General features: G+C 45.2%; 1 protein-coding gene across 3 annotated transcripts; it reads right to left on the bottom strand.

The window, feature by feature from the left end:
* Positions 1 to 651: 651 nt before the first annotated feature.
* On the bottom strand, positions 652 to 18,453 carry tfap4 (transcription factor AP-4 (activating enhancer binding protein 4)). Of its 3 annotated transcripts, none has more exons than XM_041206711.1 (7): positions 18,094 to 18,453; positions 10,683 to 10,848; positions 10,124 to 10,222; positions 9,038 to 9,208; positions 7,943 to 8,086; positions 7,540 to 7,707; positions 652 to 1,161 (listed from the first exon to the last, which is right to left on the bottom strand). In XM_041206711.1, the coding sequence occupies exons 1-7, from the start codon at positions 18,180 to 18,182 to the stop codon at positions 985 to 987; spliced, it is 1,014 nt and encodes a 337-aa protein (XP_041062645.1). In that variant the 5' UTR covers positions 18,183 to 18,453; the 3' UTR covers positions 652 to 984. The 3 variants fall into 3 exon arrangements, with proteins under 3 accessions (XP_041062645.1, XP_041062647.1, XP_041062646.1); XM_041206713.1 differs by lacking the exon at positions 18,094 to 18,453 and adding an exon at positions 16,969 to 17,166; XM_041206712.1 differs by lacking the exon at positions 7,943 to 8,086 and having other exon boundaries at positions 18,094 to 18,324.
* Between the last annotated feature and the right edge of the window lie 1,008 nt (positions 18,454 to 19,461).

Below are 19,461 nucleotides of genomic sequence, written 5' to 3'. Positions count from 1 at the left end.
CCATGTATTTGGATAACTGAAATCCCTGCCAGTTGAGTGTGGGCAGGCTTTTTACTCACAGGTGGCATCACACCCAAAACCTCAATCCTGTCCACATAGTGCAACTTGTGGCAGGAGTTGGGCAATGATTCAGGAGCAGGAACGCTGGCTCTAATGTAAGTAACAATGGGGAGAGATGCAAAACTGGTGGCCAATGAATTATTTTCCTATTTACACTACAGCAAAAAACCTAAAAACTACCCTATTTTCCTGAATTTGAGTGGTCTTCTGATCAATACTAATCTGACATGTATCTGCACATATATGCTTAACACCTACCCGTAGAAAACGCATACAGACAAAAAAAAACAAATTGTTTAAAAAAAACAAAGTACAAACTTTATTTCTTTCTTTGCAAGGCAGATGCCTTTTTTCCCACTTTCTTAACAAAATATAATAGTTTTTCCATGAACACAAACCTCATCTCAACTTAAAACTTGAATACAAATACAGGGAGAAATGGAAGGAACTAACAAACTAACTACATGAAAAAACATTGCTTAAAAAAATCACCTACATCAGTACGAGGGGCAGGGGTTGGGGGGGGCAATTACAGAAGTGGGGTCCGCAGTTCACACTGGGTTGGGGGGGGGGGGGGGGGGGGGGGGGGGGGGGGTGGTGGAGGAAGTGCCCCACTGGACTGAACAAATTGGTAAGTGCTTGAAACTCCTGGCCCTCCCCAAAACGTAAAAAAATAAAAGAATGCTAAAATGTCCTTCAGCAACACTTCAGCTACAAATTCCAAGGTAGTCATGAGCGCAAGAAAGGATTTTACGATCCCTTCTGGTGTGGTCCAGATTTTTGATAGCCTCTCTCATTCCAGGCTGAGACTGTTTACAGTATTGGGAAGGTCAAAAAGAGACCTCAACTTTTTCTTTCCTTTTCCGAAAAAAAAAACATTGGGAACGATGTTTGGGTCAATCCCGGCCTGGCGCAGCTGTAGTGTCATGGGAGAACTCTCTCTGCAGGCTCCTTCTCCTCGCCTGGCACCATAGTTTCCGTCTCTTCATTCGCCTCCCTGTCTGATTCAGTGCCGGACCAAACACGGGTAGGCTGGACAATGACCACTCGTCGCTGCTCCTCTTCCTGCTTCTCTTGCGTTCCTTCAATGTGATGGATTGCCTGTGATTTAAAAAAAAAACTCAGTGGTAGTCAACCTGTGGCAGGTGTAGGGGTGGAGGGAGGGGCACAAGGATGATTACTTCATATAGAAAGAAAGGCTAGTAAAGCTCCCCACGTGGGCCTAGGTGGTAAATTGCTATCAAGAGCCTCTTTGACCCAAGGTTCAAATTGCAGCTGTATCATGTTAACTAGTCTCTTACTTGCCACTGTTGGCATCAGTGCCCCTGGGCTTGGAGAGATCAACAATCATGCAGGAACCCCACTTGTAATGAAAACAGAAAATGCTGGAAATACTCTGCAGGTCTGGCAGCATAAGTAGAGAGAGAAACAGAGTTAACATTTCAAGTTGTAGACCTTTCATCAAAACTGGGAAAATATAAGAACATAAGATAGGAACTGTAGTAGACCATTCGGCCCCTCGAGCCTCCTCCGCCATTCAATAAAATCATGGCTGATCTTCTTGTGTTTCAATTTCCACATTCCCATCTAACCCTGATAACTTTTGATTCTCTTGCCTAACAAGAATCTATCTACCTCTGCCTTAAAAATATTCAATGACCCCTCCTCCACCTCCTTGAGGCAGAGTTCCAAAGTCGCAGACCCCTCAAAAAAAAATTTCTCCTCATCTGTCCTAAGACCCCTAATTTTAAAACAGTGCCCCCTAGTTCGGGACTCACCCACAAGAGGAAACATCCTTTCGATGTCCACCTTATCAAGGCCATTCAGGATCTTGTATACTTCAATCAAATCACCCCTCACTCTTCTAAACTCCAGTGGAAACAAGCCCAGTCTGTCCAACCTTTCCTTATAAGACAAAGCACTCATTCCAGGTATCAATCCAGTAAACCTCCATTGAACTGCCTCCAATGCATTTACATCCTTCCTTAAATGAGACCAAAACTGAACACAGTATTCAAGGTGCGGTCTCACCAATGCCCTACTGAAGCATAACATCCCTACTTTTATGTTCAATTCCTCTTATAATAAAGGATAGCATTCCATTAGCCTTCTTAATTACTTGCTGTACCTGCATACTAACTTTTTGTGACTTATACTAGAACACCTAGATCCCCCTGTACCTCAGGATTACGCAGCCGTTCTCCATTAAGTAATATGCCTTTTTGTTCTTCCTGCCAAAGTGAACAACTTCACATTTTCCCACAATAATCTCCATTTGCCAGATCTTTGCCTGCTCACTAAACCTATATATATCCATCTGCAACCTCATATCCTCTTCACAACAAACTTTCCTATCTTTCTTTGTGTCATCTGCAAATTTAGCCACCATATCTTCACCCCCCTCATCTAAGTCATTGATGTAAATCAGAAAAAGTTGAGGCCCCGGTACAGACCTCTGTGGGGCCCCAAACATCACATCCTGCCAATCAGAAAAAGATCAATTTATGCATACTCTCTGGTGTACAGTAATCTTTGTGATATTCAGCACACTACCAACTGGAATTTTCTACTAAACAGAATTTCTGATATTCCCCTAATACGAATCATCACTTTACCAACCAGAAGCAATTACAAAGTTATCTATAACCCATAGCTGTATTTTTGTATTATTTTGTTTTAATTTATGTTTTGATGTACTGTTGAAGATTAGAAGTTAAAAGTATACTGTTCTCTACTTCCTGAGTACTTGAATATTAGTTCATGCTGCAAGGATTGTGCTGTATTCCATTGGGAAATGGAACTCTCCATTAACCGGCATTTTTGATTAACCAGCACCACTCATGCCGGATAATAAAGATTTTACTGTAATAGATTTTAAGCTAGAGAAAGGTGGGAGGGTGGGAAAAGAACAAAAAGAAAGGTCTATGATGGGTGGAAGGCGGGAGAGATTAAATGACAAAACAATTCGTGGTGCAGAACAAAAGGGAATAATAATGGGATAAACAAAAGATGTGTCTGGAGCGGGTGTAAATGGCAGAATGATCAACAACTGCCATTTGAAAAAAATTTTAAAAAACCAAAACCAGGCAAGAAAAAGGAAACAAAATGGTGACAGAGATTACGATTTGAAATTGTTGAACTCAATGTCGAGTCCAGAAGGCTATAAAGTACCTAAACAAAAGATGAGGTGCTGTTCCTCGAGCTTGCATTGAGTTTCATTGGAACACTGCAGGAGGCCGAGGACAGAGAGGTCAGCGTGGGAACAAGGTGGGGGTAAATGGCAAGCCACTGGCAGCTTGGGGTTATCCTTGTGGACTGAATGGAGGTGTTCCACAAAGTGGTCACCCAATCTGCATTTGGTCTCCCTATTATAGGGCTGACTGCATTGTGAACTGCAAATACAGTAGGCTAAATTGCAAGTGATATATATATAAATAAATAAATAAATGATTGTTTCACCTGCAAGGACTGTTTGGGGCCTTGCATGGTGAGAAGAGGAGGTAAATGGGCAGGTGTTACATCAACTCTGCTCACATAAGGTGCTGTGGGAAGGGAAGGAAGTGACTGAGGAGCAGACTCTTCAGAATGCTGAAAGGGGAGGTGAAGGTGTGTTTGGTGGCAATGCTGATGCTGGAGGTGGCAGAAATGACAGAGAATGATCTGTTGAATATGGATGTGGGATGGGTGCGTGATGAGGACAAGGGGAACCCTATTGTGATTATGGGAAGAAAGGGAAGGAGAGAAGTCTGGGAAATGGAGCAGACATGGTCAAGGATCCTGTCAACTATGCTGGCAGGGTGGGGAAATCCTTAATTAAGGAAAAAGGACACATCAGAAGAGCTAGAATGGGAGATTATATCATCAGAATAGATGTAACAGAGATGGAGAAACTGGGAGAATAGAAGAGTCCTTACAAGAAACAGGTTGTGAGGAAATGTACTCAAGGTAGCTGTGGGAGTCAGTGGCCTTATAATGAATATTGATTGATAGCCAATCCCCAGAAACAGAGACAGAGAAGTTGGGGAAGGGTTATGTCAGACATGGACCATGTGAAGGCAAGAGAAGGTTGGAAGTTGGAGGCAAAGTTGGTACATTTTCCACTTGTAACGGTTATTCAGAGACACCCCCATACCTGATCCAAAGAGTTGGCTACTTTCAGCCAATGGAGACATAACAGTCTCAAATTCCTGGCCTGCAGGAGAGAAAGCCAGCCAGGGCTCCCTCTCTACACAAAGTTAGGAGGTACAGGAAGTTGTGTAGCTGGGAGCAGGATGTTACAGAGGGGAACAGATAGAATAAATAAATGGCTAAACAATGGCATATGCAGTTCAATGTAGGGAAGTGTGAGGTAATTCACTTTGGATCTATGAAAGATAAGTGAGAATATTTCTTATGGTGAGAGACAAGAAACTGTGGAAGAAGAAAGTCTGTCCCAGTACACAAATTACCAAAAGCTAGTCCACAGATACACAAATTAATCAAAATGGCTAATGCAATTTTGGCCTTTATCTCAAGGAGATTGGAATACAAAGGGGAGGAAGTGATGCTTCAGTTGTAAAGTCTTGTTAGACCCCATCTAGAGTGACTGCATTCAGTCTGGGCACCACACCTGAGGAGGAATGTCTTTTTGTTCGTCCTTTGAGGTGGTGACCATGTTCATCGTCTGGGGTTTTTGGTAGGATTCCTGAGAGTACATAGGTGGCTGCTAAGGCTGACCTGTGCCTGCAATGTTCTGCTGATAATAGGACAGATACCATAGATGACTGAATTATGGACGAGTGTCTGTCTCAGCATTTCCTCTCCTTGCGTTTCCTCTCTGCCTCTAAATGCTTTTGAAGAAGGCCACAACATTTTGCACTTGCGATCCTGGGCAAGCTTCTCCAAGGACTTGAAGTTGATATCAAAACTCCTAAATGAAGCCTTCAGAGTGTCCTTGTAGTGGTTCCTTTGACTGCAATGAGAACACACTCTAGACTCAAGCTGTCTATTGAATGTTCGCTTTGGTAAGCAAGTGTCAGGCATTCTGGCTACATGACCAGCCCAGCTCAGTAGTGACAATCTCAATATGATGTGGATGCTTGGGATGCCAGCTTGGGTAAGCACCTCAGTGTTTGATAATTTGTCCTGCCATCTGCTCTTCAGAAGCATCCGAAGGTAGCTCAAGTGAAAGTGATTGAGCTTCTTGGCCTGACACTGGTACACAATCCAAATCTCTCATGCGTAGAGCAGTGGGCAGGACTATTGCTATATAGACTTTCAGTTTGGTAGGCAGACTACGCCTCTCTGTTCCCAGAGTGATGTTCGAAGTCTGCCAAAGGATACACTTGCTTTGGCAATTCTTACATGTATCTCGTTGTCAATATAGACAGATTGAGAGAGTGTGCTGCCGAGATAAGTTAACATCCACTGCTGACAAGTTCTGTCAAGGACTGAAACTTTGGGTTCGAGATAGGGATTTCCTGGAATAGGCAGGTATATTATTTCAGTTTTCTTTATGCTGATAATAAAGGCCACATGCATCGGAGAACAAGTCCAGCTCTGGACCAGCAGCTAGTACACAATCATGGGCAAACAGGAAATCGTGAAGTATGTCCTTGGGGACTTTGGTCTTTGCCTGGGGTCATCTCAGATTGAGCAGCTTCCCATCCGTGCAATTTCAAATTACAATGCCAGGAACACCATCATGGAAGGGATTGGAGAGCATGGTGCAGAAAAACATGCTGAAGAGTGTTGGCACTAGCACACAACCCAGTTTAACTCTATTAGTGACTGGGAATGGGTCAGAAGACTCAGCATCATCCAAGACACATATGAGCATGTCGTCATGGAATTGTTGAATCATTGTGATGAATTTCCCAGGGCAGCAGAATTTCTCTATTACCTTTCAAAGGCCCTTATGGCTGACTGTGTCAAAGGCCTTGGTCAAAGATGCTGTAGAGGTCCATGTTCTGTTCTTGGCTTTTTCTCCTGGAGTTGTCTGGTTGCAAACACTATATCATTGGTTCCTTGACTTTTTCCTGAAAATATACTGACTGTCTGGCAGCAGATCCTGGCTGAGAGGTTGTACAAAGTCGTTCAGAAGGATTCTGGCAGATTTTGCTAGCAATGGAGAGGAGTGAGATTCCTCTAAGATTGTTAAGTTCCTTTCTGCATGTATAGGTGGACAATGGAGGCATCTTTGTATTCTTGCTCCCACAAAGACTGAAAGAGTTCAGTAAACTTCTTGACCAGGCATTGACCTCCTGCCTTGGTGGACCTCAACTGGGATAGCATTAGTTCCTGGAGCTTTGCCACTAGACAGGAGTTCGAATGCATTTGTTGTTTCTAACACTGTGGGAGGGTCATCAGGAGAGCAGTTGATGGCAACCTGTGGCAGCCTGTTAATTGCTTCTTCGTTGGTGGGTGAAGGCCAAATAAGGATGTGGTTAAAGTGATCTGCCCAGCTTTACCAGAATTTGAGCTTTATCTGTGAGCCATGTTGTCCCATTGGCACCGAGAATTGTTGATATACCAGTAGACAGGGGCCTGTAGACAGATTTCAGAGCATCATAGAGTCTTTTCCATTCCTTGTTGCCTGCAAATGACTGAAGTTCATCTGCTTTCTGATTCAGCCAAGTGTTTTGCATCTCTCTGAGCTTGCTTTGGACAATCCTGTGGATGTTTCAGTAGGCATCGTGCTTGGGTAGTGATGACTTGTCATTGAGGTAAACCCTGTAGAAGCAATACTATAACCATGAAGGTCATTCAGTCATTCTTAATGCAGTGAATGCTCACAGGCGACTAGCGAGTTCCTCTGGGAGCGATTCCTTCATGACTGCCTGTTTGAGCCTTGAGACACTTCTAGACCTTCAGGTCTTGAGGGGGGCAGGGGGTGGCGGAGTAGCTGTCTAGAGGGATAGATCTTGATGTTTAAGGAGAGAAATATTGGTCTTTAAGGAGGTGCATTGCAGATCCACCAGAATGACATTGAAACTTAGAGGGTTAAATTACAGGACAAGTTGCATAAACCTGACCTGTAATCCCTTGAGTTTAAAAGGTTGAGAGGTGATCTGATTAAAGTGTTTAAAATGATAAAGGGATTTGTTAAGCTAATTAAGGCAAAAATGTTTCCTCTGGCGGGGGGAGCCGGAACAAGAGGCATAATCTTAAAATTCGAGCCGTTGTTCAGGAATGAAATCGGGAAGGACATTTTCACAGAGAGTACTGGAAATCTAGAACTCACTCACTCTTCTCCAAAAGGTTGTGCATGTTCAGGGTCAATTGGAGATTTCAAGACCAAGACTGATAAATTTTTGGTGGATAAAGGGATATGCATCAGAGGTGGTTGAATGGTGTTAAGCTACAGATCGTCCATGATCTAACTGAATGGCAGAACAGACCTGACAGGGTGAATGGTCCCTTCCCATTCCTAAGTTCCTAAGATACTAGTGAGCTGCTGGAAGCCCAGGGAAGTGGTGGCCATCAGGGCAGTAGCCTTACCTGCACAATGGTGTCTAGGTTCTGTCTTGATGTAGTGGAGGGGCTGTTGATGACAGAGGATGGTCCCATTGTCACCACAGTGACTTGGTGTGAAGCTGGTGGGGGTGGGGTCTGCACTATGACAGTGGGATGGTGGGTTGACACTGGGAAGACGTGCGCCGGCAGGAGCTAAAAGATAACCAGAGAGGGGCAAAAAGAAGAACAGTCATTATAACAAGTTAACCTAGTGTTCCTCACTAACCTCTTGCAAGAGCTCACAGTTGACAGTGGCTGAAGATTCACACTTAGGCAGTGTTAATAGAGTCAGAACACAATGGACTCTATAAGAGAGGCATCACCATTATGTGATAATTCATTGATGTTACTGAGCATGCAGTTTGAGCACTGGGATGCAAGTGCTGACCTGTGTCATAAGATGGGACTCAGGCTCCCGCTGCTCCTCCTGTTGAAGGATCTTGGACTGCTCCTGGTGCCGTTGCTGCAGCTGTACTTGTTGCGCAATGGCCTTTAGTTTTTCAGGATACATGTGAGCGTCCAGTGAGCGAACCTGCCAACAGATGCACCTCATCAGTGTCTGAGGGACAGTGGAGACCTTTCCAGAGAAATTAAAATAGGCTCTGGAAGAAGCTTGGCTTCCTATCCATTGGGTTCCTGCTTCACGTGATGCTGGAAGTCTGGCAGAAAGTTCCTGCTGCACCACTAACCGCACCCCCCGGCCTCACCCCCACCAATCCCTTACACTACTCCGAACACAGCTCCATAGGTGCCAGCTACCCTACCATACTTTGCCCAAGTGACAACTGTGTGCCCAGTCAGTGTCTGTGTGCCATTTAGGAGTACAGTAGTGTGATTATTTTGCTGGACTCGTAATCCAGAGGGCTAGACTAACGATCTGGCGACACGAATTAAAATCCCACCAAGGCAACTGGGGAATTTATATTCAGTTAATTAAATAAATCTGGAATATAAAGCTAGTATTAGTAGCAGTGACCATGAAACTATTAATTGTCATAAAAACCCACCTGGTTCACTAATGTCCCTTTTGGAGGAAGAAATCTATCATCCTTACCTGTCCTACAAGTAACTCCAGACCCACAGCAATGAGGTTGATTCTTAACTGTCCTATGAAATGGCCCAGCAAATCACTCAGTTCTATTCAAGAAGGCAGTTTGCCATCACCTTCTTGAGAGTAACAAACCCTGGCCCTGCCACCAGTGCCCAACCTCGTGAATGAAGAGAGTAAAAGGGCTACAGGAGGAACCACAACCAAACTCCCCACCCAACATCCACATGCAGACAGATTCCAGCATAGCACCCCAGATAGCGATCAAGCATGGGGATCATCTTTCCCTCTCTCCCTAATCCAGGCGCTAAAGCTAAATGTGGTCAGATGACTCAGCCCCCAAGATCAAATCCAGGACCTTCTGTGTGCATGCCTTAGTACTGCACCTGGTGCTACTTCCATCTGTGATCAAGCACCAAGGCAAAAGCCACTAACCTGTTCCTCCAACATCATCCTGACCGAACGCTCCTTGTCCAACTGCTGCCGCAGTTCAATCATTTCCCGTTTCAGGTCCTCCAGCTTCTCATCCTCCCAGACATCTGGGGAGCCAATCCCTTCATCCTTATCCTCTGCACGTCTCCGCTTGGGGGAGGAACCACTGTACTCCTGAAAGACAAAGCTCTGTTAAACTCGATGACAGCTAATCCAGGTGTAATTACAATGGGAGTGCTACACTATTGAAGGTGCTGTCTTGCACGTGAGACGTTAGGGGAGCTCTCCCCTGTGGCTTGGCCAATATTGATCCCTCAATCAACATCACTAAAACAGGTTATCTGGTCATGTATCTCACTGTTTGTGAGAGTTTGCTGTGTTTAAATTGGCTACTATGTCTCTTCATACTCAGTCCTTATACACAATCATTGTTTAAAACCCACATGGAAGGTAACTTGCTCATCACATGCACCTGCCAACATCCCATTCAAGACCAAAATCAAGAGATGTTTATTGCACAAGACTATCAAGGGGACATGGAGCCAAGACTGAAAAATTGAGTTGAGGAACAGATCAACCCCGATCTAATTGAATGGCGGAATGGGCTCAAGGGTTGAATGGCCTCCTCCTGTTCAAGGATTGTTCAACATTCACACAGGGACACACAATGAGTATTCATTAAAGTTATGGTCAACTATAATCATTGTATCTGCCAATGTCACAGGACTATTGATGCAGCAGCCATTCATGCAGTCCTGTATTGACGGGGCACACTTGCGTCTTGCAAATGGCAATGGGTTGTCCTACCCACTGCTTTCTAGGCTGTTGCTCCTCTGCCCACCATTTCTGGTCCAAAGGGGGCATGTGTCCTCCATGAAGAGGCTTTTTTGCAAAGTGCAGTATGCAGATCACCACCACCAGCACCATGATCTACAAGACCCTAACCAAACTGTACCGCTTCCACTTCGACCTAGACACTCTGAACATTGAATCTGTCGAGGTTGTGCCCAGCTGCATCCCAGGAAAACAGGCAGCTGCTACCAGCCATCACCTGCACCATCCCTTGCCCCACCAATTCCAGGCGCCCACCTGAATAAAACGCTTCAGCTGTGAGTTCTGTTGAAGTAGTCGGGTTTTCTCTTGCTCGAGTGAAAAGATATATTCTGCCGTTTGCTGCAAAATGGCTGCCTGTGGGGAAGAGAAATAACAGGAGCATGAATTGGGCCTCCCCAACAGCTCGGTACTTCATCACCGAAGCCAAATTATCTCGTTCCATTGGATAAAAATGCTTCATGAGGAAAGCTGATGGTTGGGACTTTCTCCAATGATGCATTTGTTAAACAATTAACAGCAGGACCCCATCATTGGCAGCACTGAAAGGCTTTCTCCATCATCCACTTGGACTGATTTGATCTCTAACTGCTAAAACCCACTGATTGTCCAGTTAAACATGATCAACACATTGATGTCATGGAAAAGGAGAATATATTTAAAACAAACCCCGTGCCCCCACTCCTCCAATTCCAAGTGTTGTAACCCCCTCTCTGATTCTAAGTGGTTTGTCTAAGCACCTCTGTCCCCTCCCAACTGACCCCTGCTGGAAACTGCGCATAAGTGGATGGCAGGTGAGGACCAGTTCGTGCCTGACCTTGCTGAGTTTCTCGCCATCTGTGTGTGGTATCAGTGTTTTCAGGGACTGGAACCCAGCATTGATGCTTTGCATTCGGCGCCGCTCATTGCTGTTGGCAATCTCTCTCCGTATCCTCCTCTCCTGGTCTCTCTGAGACTCCTGGGTTAGTGGGATATTAGCCAAGCTGGGAAAAAAAAAAATCAAGAAATTCATAACTTTAAACCCACTCACTTTCTGACAATTTCTCCTGTAGCACCTCAACTGAGTGACCATTATTCACATGTAAAGACATTTTAGTGGGCTATATGACTATATAGAGCATTGCAGTCTTGTCCAATCCCTCTCTGACCTGGTATCCATGTACACGACAGCTACTGGCAGGAGTCACTAGTCTGTCACAGACCTTCCACTCCACAACACAGAGACACTAAGTCCAATTGGAGTGACACAAGCTGCTGCACCAGGGAGCCTGCTAGTCTGAACCCCTGCAAGCAACTAACACAGGTTCCCACTTCTGTTCACTCTCCAGCAGTCCCCTGTTAGAAAGTCAACATTGATTAAGGACAAAAATTGGTGATGTTCCCCATGGATGAATCACTTGCCCACACCGAATGACTAGTCAAAAGTTGATCCATCAGCTCTCATCCTACCACACAAATGCCTGCAAAAGCAATAATGATCCAGTAATCAAAATGGAATCATACTGCTGAGTAAGATCCAGAGGTCTGGAATAGTTAGAGAGGCAGAACTTAGCCCTCATTTTTGTATCTCCATTATTTTCTATGTCTACATTGATAATAAAAGCTGCCTTTATGAACTGGTCAGGTTGTAATTACTACTTCCTGCCAATAGTGTTGTGGCACAAGAGAGTGCAATTAGTGAGATACATTTTTCCACTAGAAATGTAAAAGAGGAATTTACAAAGGAAACTGTCAACAGGAAGTGCACACAGATGCAAAATCTCAATTATATTAAATTGATTTTTTTTTTGAATGCAAAAAAAATGTTTAAAAAAAGCCACATTGTTTATGCTGCCTGCTTCAGAATTTCAGTCATAAATTAACAAGTACTATTCAACTGCAGAATTTCCTGACTTAATAATGATTAAACACTCTCTCACTCCAATTCATTTCCTTAACCTTTCCAATGTGTGGCTAGGAAGTTGAATGAGTGACAGGAAACAAAGAGTAGTAGTGAATGGTTGTTTTACAGACTGGAGGAAGATATATAGTGGGATTCTCCAGGGGTCGACATTAGGACCACTGCTTTTCTTGATCTATTTTAATGACCTGGACATGGGTATGCAGGGCACAATTTCAAAATGATGACACAAAACTTGGAAGTGTTGTGAACTGGAGGAGAATAGTCATAGACTTCAAGAAAACATAGACAGGCTGGTGGAACAGGCGAGCATGTGACAGATTAAATTTAATGTAGAGAAGTGTGAGGTGATTTTGGAAGGGAGATTGAGGAGAGAGATTAAAAAATAAAGGGTACAATTCTCCTCCTTGCCCTGCCCCTGAGAGTGGAAGGCAAAGCACCACTAACTAAAACTGTCAAGAAAATGGCTCAGGATGAAGCAACAGCAAACAATGAGCCAAGGGACCTGCCTTTGGTTGAGCACACATCACTCACTCATTAACATTACCACTATGATATCAACCCCTTCAGTTGCAAGAATAGATTGGAGAAGCAGGGACTGTTCTTTTAGAGGAAAGGGTTTAGATGAGATTTAATAGGGGTGTTTAAAGTTATAGGGTTCTGGACAGGTGAATGGGGAGAAACTGGTGAAGTGAGAGTGATTGCCCTTGACATCAAGACAGCATTTGACTGAGTGTGGCATCAAGGGGCCTGGAAAACTGACGCCTCAGTGTTGGAGTCATACCTAGCACAAAGGAAGATAGTTGTGGTTATTGGAAGTCAATTATCTCAGTCCTAGGACATCGCTACAGGAGTTCCTCAGGATAGTGTCCTAGGCCCAACCATCTTCAGCTGCTTCATCAATGAACTTCCTTTCATAAGGTCAGAAATAGGGATGTTCACTGATTGCACAATGTTCAGCACCATTAGTGACTCCTCAGATACTGAAGCAGTTGTATCCAAATGCAGCAAGACCTGGACAATATCCAGGCATGGGCTTATAAGTGGCAAACAACATACATGCCACACAAGTGCTGGGCAATGACCATCTCCAATAAGAAAGAATCTAACCATCTCCCTATGACATTCAATGGCATTATCATCACAGAATCGCCCACTATCAACATTGTGGGGGTCACCATTGACCAGAAACTAAACTGGACCAGCCATATAAATACATTGGCTACAAAAGCAGGTCAGAAGTTGGGAATTCTGCAGCAAGTAACTCACATCCTGACTCCACAAAGCCTGTCCACCATCTACAAGGCACAAGTCAGGAGTGTGATGGAATACTCCCCACTTGACTGGATGAGTGCAGCTCCAACAATACTCAAGAAGCTCAACACCATCAAGGACAAAGCAGCATGCTTAATTGGCACCCCATCCACCACCTTCAACATTTACTCCCTCCACCACTAATGCACAGTGGCAGCAGTGTGTACCATCTACAAGATGCACTGCTGCAACTCACCAAGACTCCTTTAACAGCATCTTCCAAACCCATGAACTTCAGCATCTCAAAGGTCAAGAGCAGCAGATGCATGGGAACACCAATACCTGCAAGTTCCTCACCAAGCCACATACCATCCTAACTTGGAACTGAATCGCTATTCCTTCACTGTCATGGGGTCAAAATCCTGGAACTCCCTTCCTAACAGCACTGTGGGTGTACCTACAGCACATGGACGGCAGCGGTTCAAGAAGGTGGCTAACCACCATCTCCTCAAGGGCAATTAGGTAACAAATGCTGGCCTAGCCAGTGACTCCCACATCCCGTGAAAAGAATGTAAACTGTTCCCATTGGCGGAAGGATAGAGAACCAGAGGACGCTGATTTAAGGTGATTGGCAAAACAGCATCAACAAAAAACATCTTTACACAGCAAATGGTTAGGATCTGGAATGCACTGCCTAAGACTCATAGACATCTACAGCACAGAAGGAGGCCATATGGCCCATCAGGTCCATGCCAGTCAACAAAAATGTGACTATACTAGTCCCATTTTCCAGGGCTTGGCCCATAGCCCTGGAGGCTATGGCAATGCAAGTGAATACCTAAATATTTCTTAAATGTTACAGGAGTTTCTGACTCAACCACCCTTTCAGGCAGAGTTCCAGGCTCCCACCACTCTCTGGATGAAAAAAATTCTCAACTCCCCTCTTAGTTCTACCTCTTACCTTAAATCTATGCCCCCTGGTTATTGACCCCTCTACTAATGGAAAAAATGCCTTCCTATCCATGCCCCTCATAATCTTATATATCTATCAGGTCCCCTCTCAACCTTCGTTGCTCCAAGGAAAACATCCTCAGCCTATCCAATCTTTCCTCATAGCTCAGACCCCCCCAGCCCAGGCAGCATCCTGGTAACTCTCCTCTGCACCCTCTCCTGTGAAATCACATTTTTCTTATAATGTGGTGACCAGAACTACACGCGGTACTCCAGTTATGGCCTAACCAGCATTTTATACAGTTCCAGCATAACCTCCCTGCTCTTGCATTCTATGCCTTGGCTAATAAAGGCAAGTATCCCATATGCCTTCTTAACCAACTTATCTACCTGCCCTGCTACCCTCAAGAATCTATGGATATACACACCAAGGTCCCTCTGATCTTCAGTATTTTCCAGGGTCCTACCATTCATAGTGCAATCTCTTGCCTTGTTAGCCCTCCCCAAGTGCATTACCTCACACTCTTCTGAGTTGAGTCTGGTGGAAGCACATTCAATGGTGGCTTTCAAAAGAGAATTGGATAATTATCTGAACAAATAAAATGTGCAGGGCTATGGAGAAAAGGCTGGGCAGTGGTCCTGGCCAAGTAGCTCTCATAGAGACACAATAGACCAAATGGCCTCCTTTTGCGCTGTAACTATCCTATGACTTTTAGGTAAATCTGTGTCCAAGCAGTGGGACTCATTCAAGAAGGAACAGGACCAACATATTCCAGTAAAGATAAAGGGTGGGACCAAATAATCCAGGGAACCTGGATGTCGAGGGATATAAAGGATTGGATAAAGAGAAAAAGGGAGGCTTATGGCAGACAACGAGGGCTCAAAACAGCGGATACCTAGAGGAGTATAGACTGTGTAGGGGGGAAACTTAAAAAGGAAATTAGGATAGCAAAAAGGGGGCATGAAAAAGCATTGGCAGGTAAAATAAAGGAAAATCCAAAGTTATTTTACAAGTACATTAAGAGTAAGAGGATAACTAGGGAAAGAGTAGGGCCCTTTAAGGACCATAGTGGTAATTTGTATGTGGAGCCGGAAGACATAGATAGGGTTCTAAATGAATACTTTGTGGCAGTGTTCATAAGTGAGAGGGACGACATGGGTATGGAAATCAGGCAGAAGGACTGTGATATAATTAAAGAAATTAGCTTGGAAGGGAGGAGTTTCTAAGTGGTCTGGCAGGCTTAAAAGTAGATAAATCTCAAGGCCTGGATGAAATGTATCCCAGGCTGTTGAGTGAGGCAAGGGAGGAGATAGCAGAGGCGCTGGCAATAATTTTCAATACCTCTCTGGCCACAGGAGAGGTGCCAGAGGACTGGAGGACAGCTAATGTGGTACCGTTATTCAAGAAGGGAGGAAGGAACTACAGGCCAGTCAGTCTAACCTCAGTGGTGGGAAACTATTGGAAGCAATTCTGAGGGACATAATTAATCTACACTTGGAGATGCAGGGATTAATCAAGGACAGTCAGCATGGTTTTGTTAAGGGGAGGTCATGTTTGACCAATTTGATTGAATTTTTCAAAGAGGTGATCAGGTGTGCAGATGAGGGCAATGCATTTGATGTAGTCTACTTGGACTTCAGCAAGGCTTTTATTAAGGTTCCGCATGGGAGGCTGATAACCAAGGTAAGAGCCCATGGGATCCAAGGCAATTTGGCAAATTGGATCCAGAATTGGCTGAGCGGCTGGAAGCAGAGGGTGATGGTCGAGGGGTGTTTTTGTGACTGGATGACTGTGTCCAGTGGGGGTCCACAGGGATTGGTGTTGGGTCCCTTGCTGTTTGTGGCATATACAAATGATTTAGACTTGAATGTAGGAGGGTTGATCAGTAAGTTCGCAGATGACACAAAGGTTGGTGCAGTGGTAAAGTGAGGAGGATAGCCTTAGATTACAGGAGGAAATAGACGGACTGGTCAGATGGGCTGATCAGTGGCAAATGGAATTTAATCCGGATAAGTATGAGGTGATGCACTTGGGCAGGACAAACAAGGCACCAGGATACATGATGAATGGTAGGACCCTGGGAAGTACCGAGGATCAGAGGAACCTTGGTGTGCATGTCCACCGGTCCCTTTAAAGTAGCGGACAGGTAGATAAGTTAGTTAAGAAGGCATATAGGATACTTGCCTTTATTAGCCGAGGCATAAAATATAAAAGCAGGGAAGTTATGCTGTATAAAATGGTTAAGCCACAGCTAGAGTATTGCTTGCAGTTCTGGAATCCACGTGATAGGAAGGATGTGATTGCACTAGAGAGAGTGCAGGGGATGTTGCCTGGACTGGAGAGTTTTAGTTATGACGAGAGATTGGATAGACTGGGGTTATTTTCCCTGGAGCAGAGGAGATTGAGGGGGGGGCCTTATTGAGGTGTATAAAATTATGAGGGGCACAGATAAGGTAGACAGGAAGCAACTTTTCCTGTTGGTGGAGGATCAATAACCAGGGGACATAGATTTAAGGTGAGGGGCAGGTGGTTTAGTGGGAATGTGAGAAAGATTTTTTCACCCAGAGAGTGGTGGGAATCTGGAACTCTGCCTGAAAGGGTGGTAGAGGCAGAAACCCTCATAACATTTAAGAAGTATTTGGATGTACACTTGCGTTGCCATGGCATACAAGGCCTAGTCCTGGAAAATGGGATTAAAATAGCTAGGTACTTGTTTGACTGACACAGACTCGATGGGCCGAAGGGCCTTTTTCTGTGCTGTAGACCTCTATGACAATATTCAGCAAACAACATGTGGGTGCCACCAAGCACTGTAAGAACATATCATCAAGAAACACAAGGGTGCCGCCATTAATATACAGACTGAAAATATATATAGAAAAAATTCTACATAAATAATTTTTATGGGGCTCAACGAGTAGTTCCCTCACACTGACTTCCAGGCAGTTACCACCCCAGTATATTCAATAATAAAAACAAAGTGCTGGAAATACATACATAGAATTTACATCACTGGAACAGACCGTTCGGCCCTGCAGGTCCGTGCTCCACACACAACTGATCTGGCAGCATCTGTGGAGACAGAAACAAGAGTTAACGTTTCAGGTCGGTGACTGGGTTCTGATGAACCTGAAACTAACTCTTGTTTCTCTCTCCTGGGATACCTGCCAGGTCAGCTGAGGATTTGCAGCATTGTCTGTTTTGATTTAAGATTTTCAGCATCCGCAGCATTTTGCTTTTGTCCCGATATTGTCAAACCTATTTTAAGAAAGGGCTCAATTTAAGTATAATTTGCATCCCTTTACATTGTCGTTTCGTGGAGAAGTCGGATGGGGCCCCGAGTGTGTTTGGCTGCTGGGGGGCAGGGGTCTTTCTGCCACGAAATACTACAACTCCCAAAGTTCCCAGCGGCTAGGATGGACTACAGCTCCCATGCTGCCCCGCGCCCGCTACCTCCAGCTGGGCTGCGGAGGAGCGGGCAGGCCCGAAGCGCCGCTCGGCCCCAAACCCCAGTCCCGAGGTGGATAGCAGGGGGAAGGAGAAGCTGATCAGCTCTTCGCATCGCACCTGAAGAGCCGGCAGGGGGATACTTTCGACGCTTTTTTTTTCTAAAATTCGGCCCTACCGCCCGCAAAATACACCGGGGAAAGTGACCACTGCACCCACGTGCGCCGCTGGGACGAGGAGGAGGGGAAGGGGGAAATTGTTTGGATTCCCGTGGAGAGGAGTGGGAGTGCGGATCGGGGACCGGGAAGTGGGTGCACCAACTGCCCGCCCCCTCCCCCTCCTTTACCCAGCTCGAGCAGCGTGGCTGCAGCGCTTCCCACGTGGGTGTGTTTGGAACCTCCGAATGTATCCATTCCGCTTTGGAACGTTGCCCTGGAACCGCCGCGTTCCAAACCCCCGAATCCACGTGGAACCCTTCCTGCAGCCCCGTCACTCAGCAAACAGCAGCAACACTGCATCCCCCCCTCCTCCTCCTCCTCTCTCTCTCCCCCTCCCTCTTGGGGTTCTGCAAGCTTCTCCATGCAGACAGCAGATGGAGCCTCGCTTGTTAGTAGCAAAATAAAAATTATATATATATATATACATATTTATAAATGGGGAGAGAAAAGTACACACCTACAGAGACCTCCTATCACTTCTTTCTCACTCTTCCTGAAATCCTGGAATGAAGGTACCTTTTGAGTCGGCACCACGAAATATTCCATGTCTTGCACCTGGAGAAAAGAATTGTCCAGAAATAATAACTGCGATAAATAAAAGACTGGCTGAGTGCAGGTTCTGTATGTGTGTTTCCAGCTGATCGCTCTATCAGATGGTTGTAAATGGCGGGAAACAGCTGGTGCTTTCGCAGCACCGCCGCCTCCTTCCGCCGGGACCGGGATTGCATGTAAACAAAGGACTATTCCCCGGTCCTCGGCGAGCCCCCGGACAGGGTGCAGCCAGGGGTCGGTTCGCTTTTCAAAAAGAGGGTTCGTCGCAAAGTGGGAAGAGGGGTACACGGGCTAAAATGGGAAAGGAGGAAATGGGCAATGATCACTTAGAGAAGGGGGTTGTTTCTGCATACGCCACTACGTGTGTGTGTGTGTGGGGTGAAGCGGCTCATCAGCTGACGGGCTGGCAAAGCTGAGAGGAAAAGCAACAGCTTCTGTGACATTGGAGCAGCTGAGAACACAGAGAGGCGCAAATACAACCCCACCCGCCCACTTACTCCGACTCTGCTTTAAAGAGACACATTCTTTTGCATATTTAAAGCAACATTCGCCATCCTATTTTAAATGCCGTAGCGTTTTGCAAAAAGTACCTCCGAGAAAGCGCCGATCGTGATAAGAGGGGAAGGAACTGCCGGGGATTTCCGTAAAGTGTAACAAGCTGGAGGATCTCAATGTTAACATACCATCTGGTTTATTTTTGTACCCATCCTAATGTAGCACCGCAGAAAACAATATTCTGAATGTCCCTTTTTCTCTGAAAAGGGTGTAATTTTGTTGTACCCACACTACCTGATAACAGAGCGTAGGGTGACGCTGCCCACCCACCACAGATAAAGAATTGCTAAAGGTATTTGGACACAGAATAATCTGCCTGCCAATTCAGATGGTCAGAAGTTCCATCCCATTGTTTCCTGTCACTCAGGCATTTCATCGTCGGAAGTCAGCTGGGATATTTTGCAGCTTTCAAGATCAAAGGAGTCCCCCTCCCCTTGCTCAGGCGTTGAAGCAAATTGATCAGATGTCCCCCCACCAACTACACGTCTGGGAGTGACCTGATAGAAATCACTGTGATTTAGATCAGACATGGCAATTTTCTGATAGGATTGCAGATCTATCTTTGTTACAACAATTTGCATTTATATAGTGTCTTTAATGTCCCAAGGTGCTTTGCAGGAATGTTATGAAACAAAATTTGACACCGAGCCACATAACGTGATATTAGGCCAGATGACCAAAATAATGCTCAGATAGCTTTTAAGGAGTATCTTAAAGG

The sequence above is a fragment of the Carcharodon carcharias genome, chromosome 15, assembly GCF_017639515.1.
Source record: "Carcharodon carcharias isolate sCarCar2 chromosome 15, sCarCar2.pri, whole genome shotgun sequence".
Taxonomy (NCBI): Eukaryota; Metazoa; Chordata; class Chondrichthyes; order Lamniformes; family Lamnidae; genus Carcharodon; species Carcharodon carcharias.
Note: the sequence above shows the minus strand (reverse complement) of the source record. Positions and strands in the feature narration are given on the sequence as shown.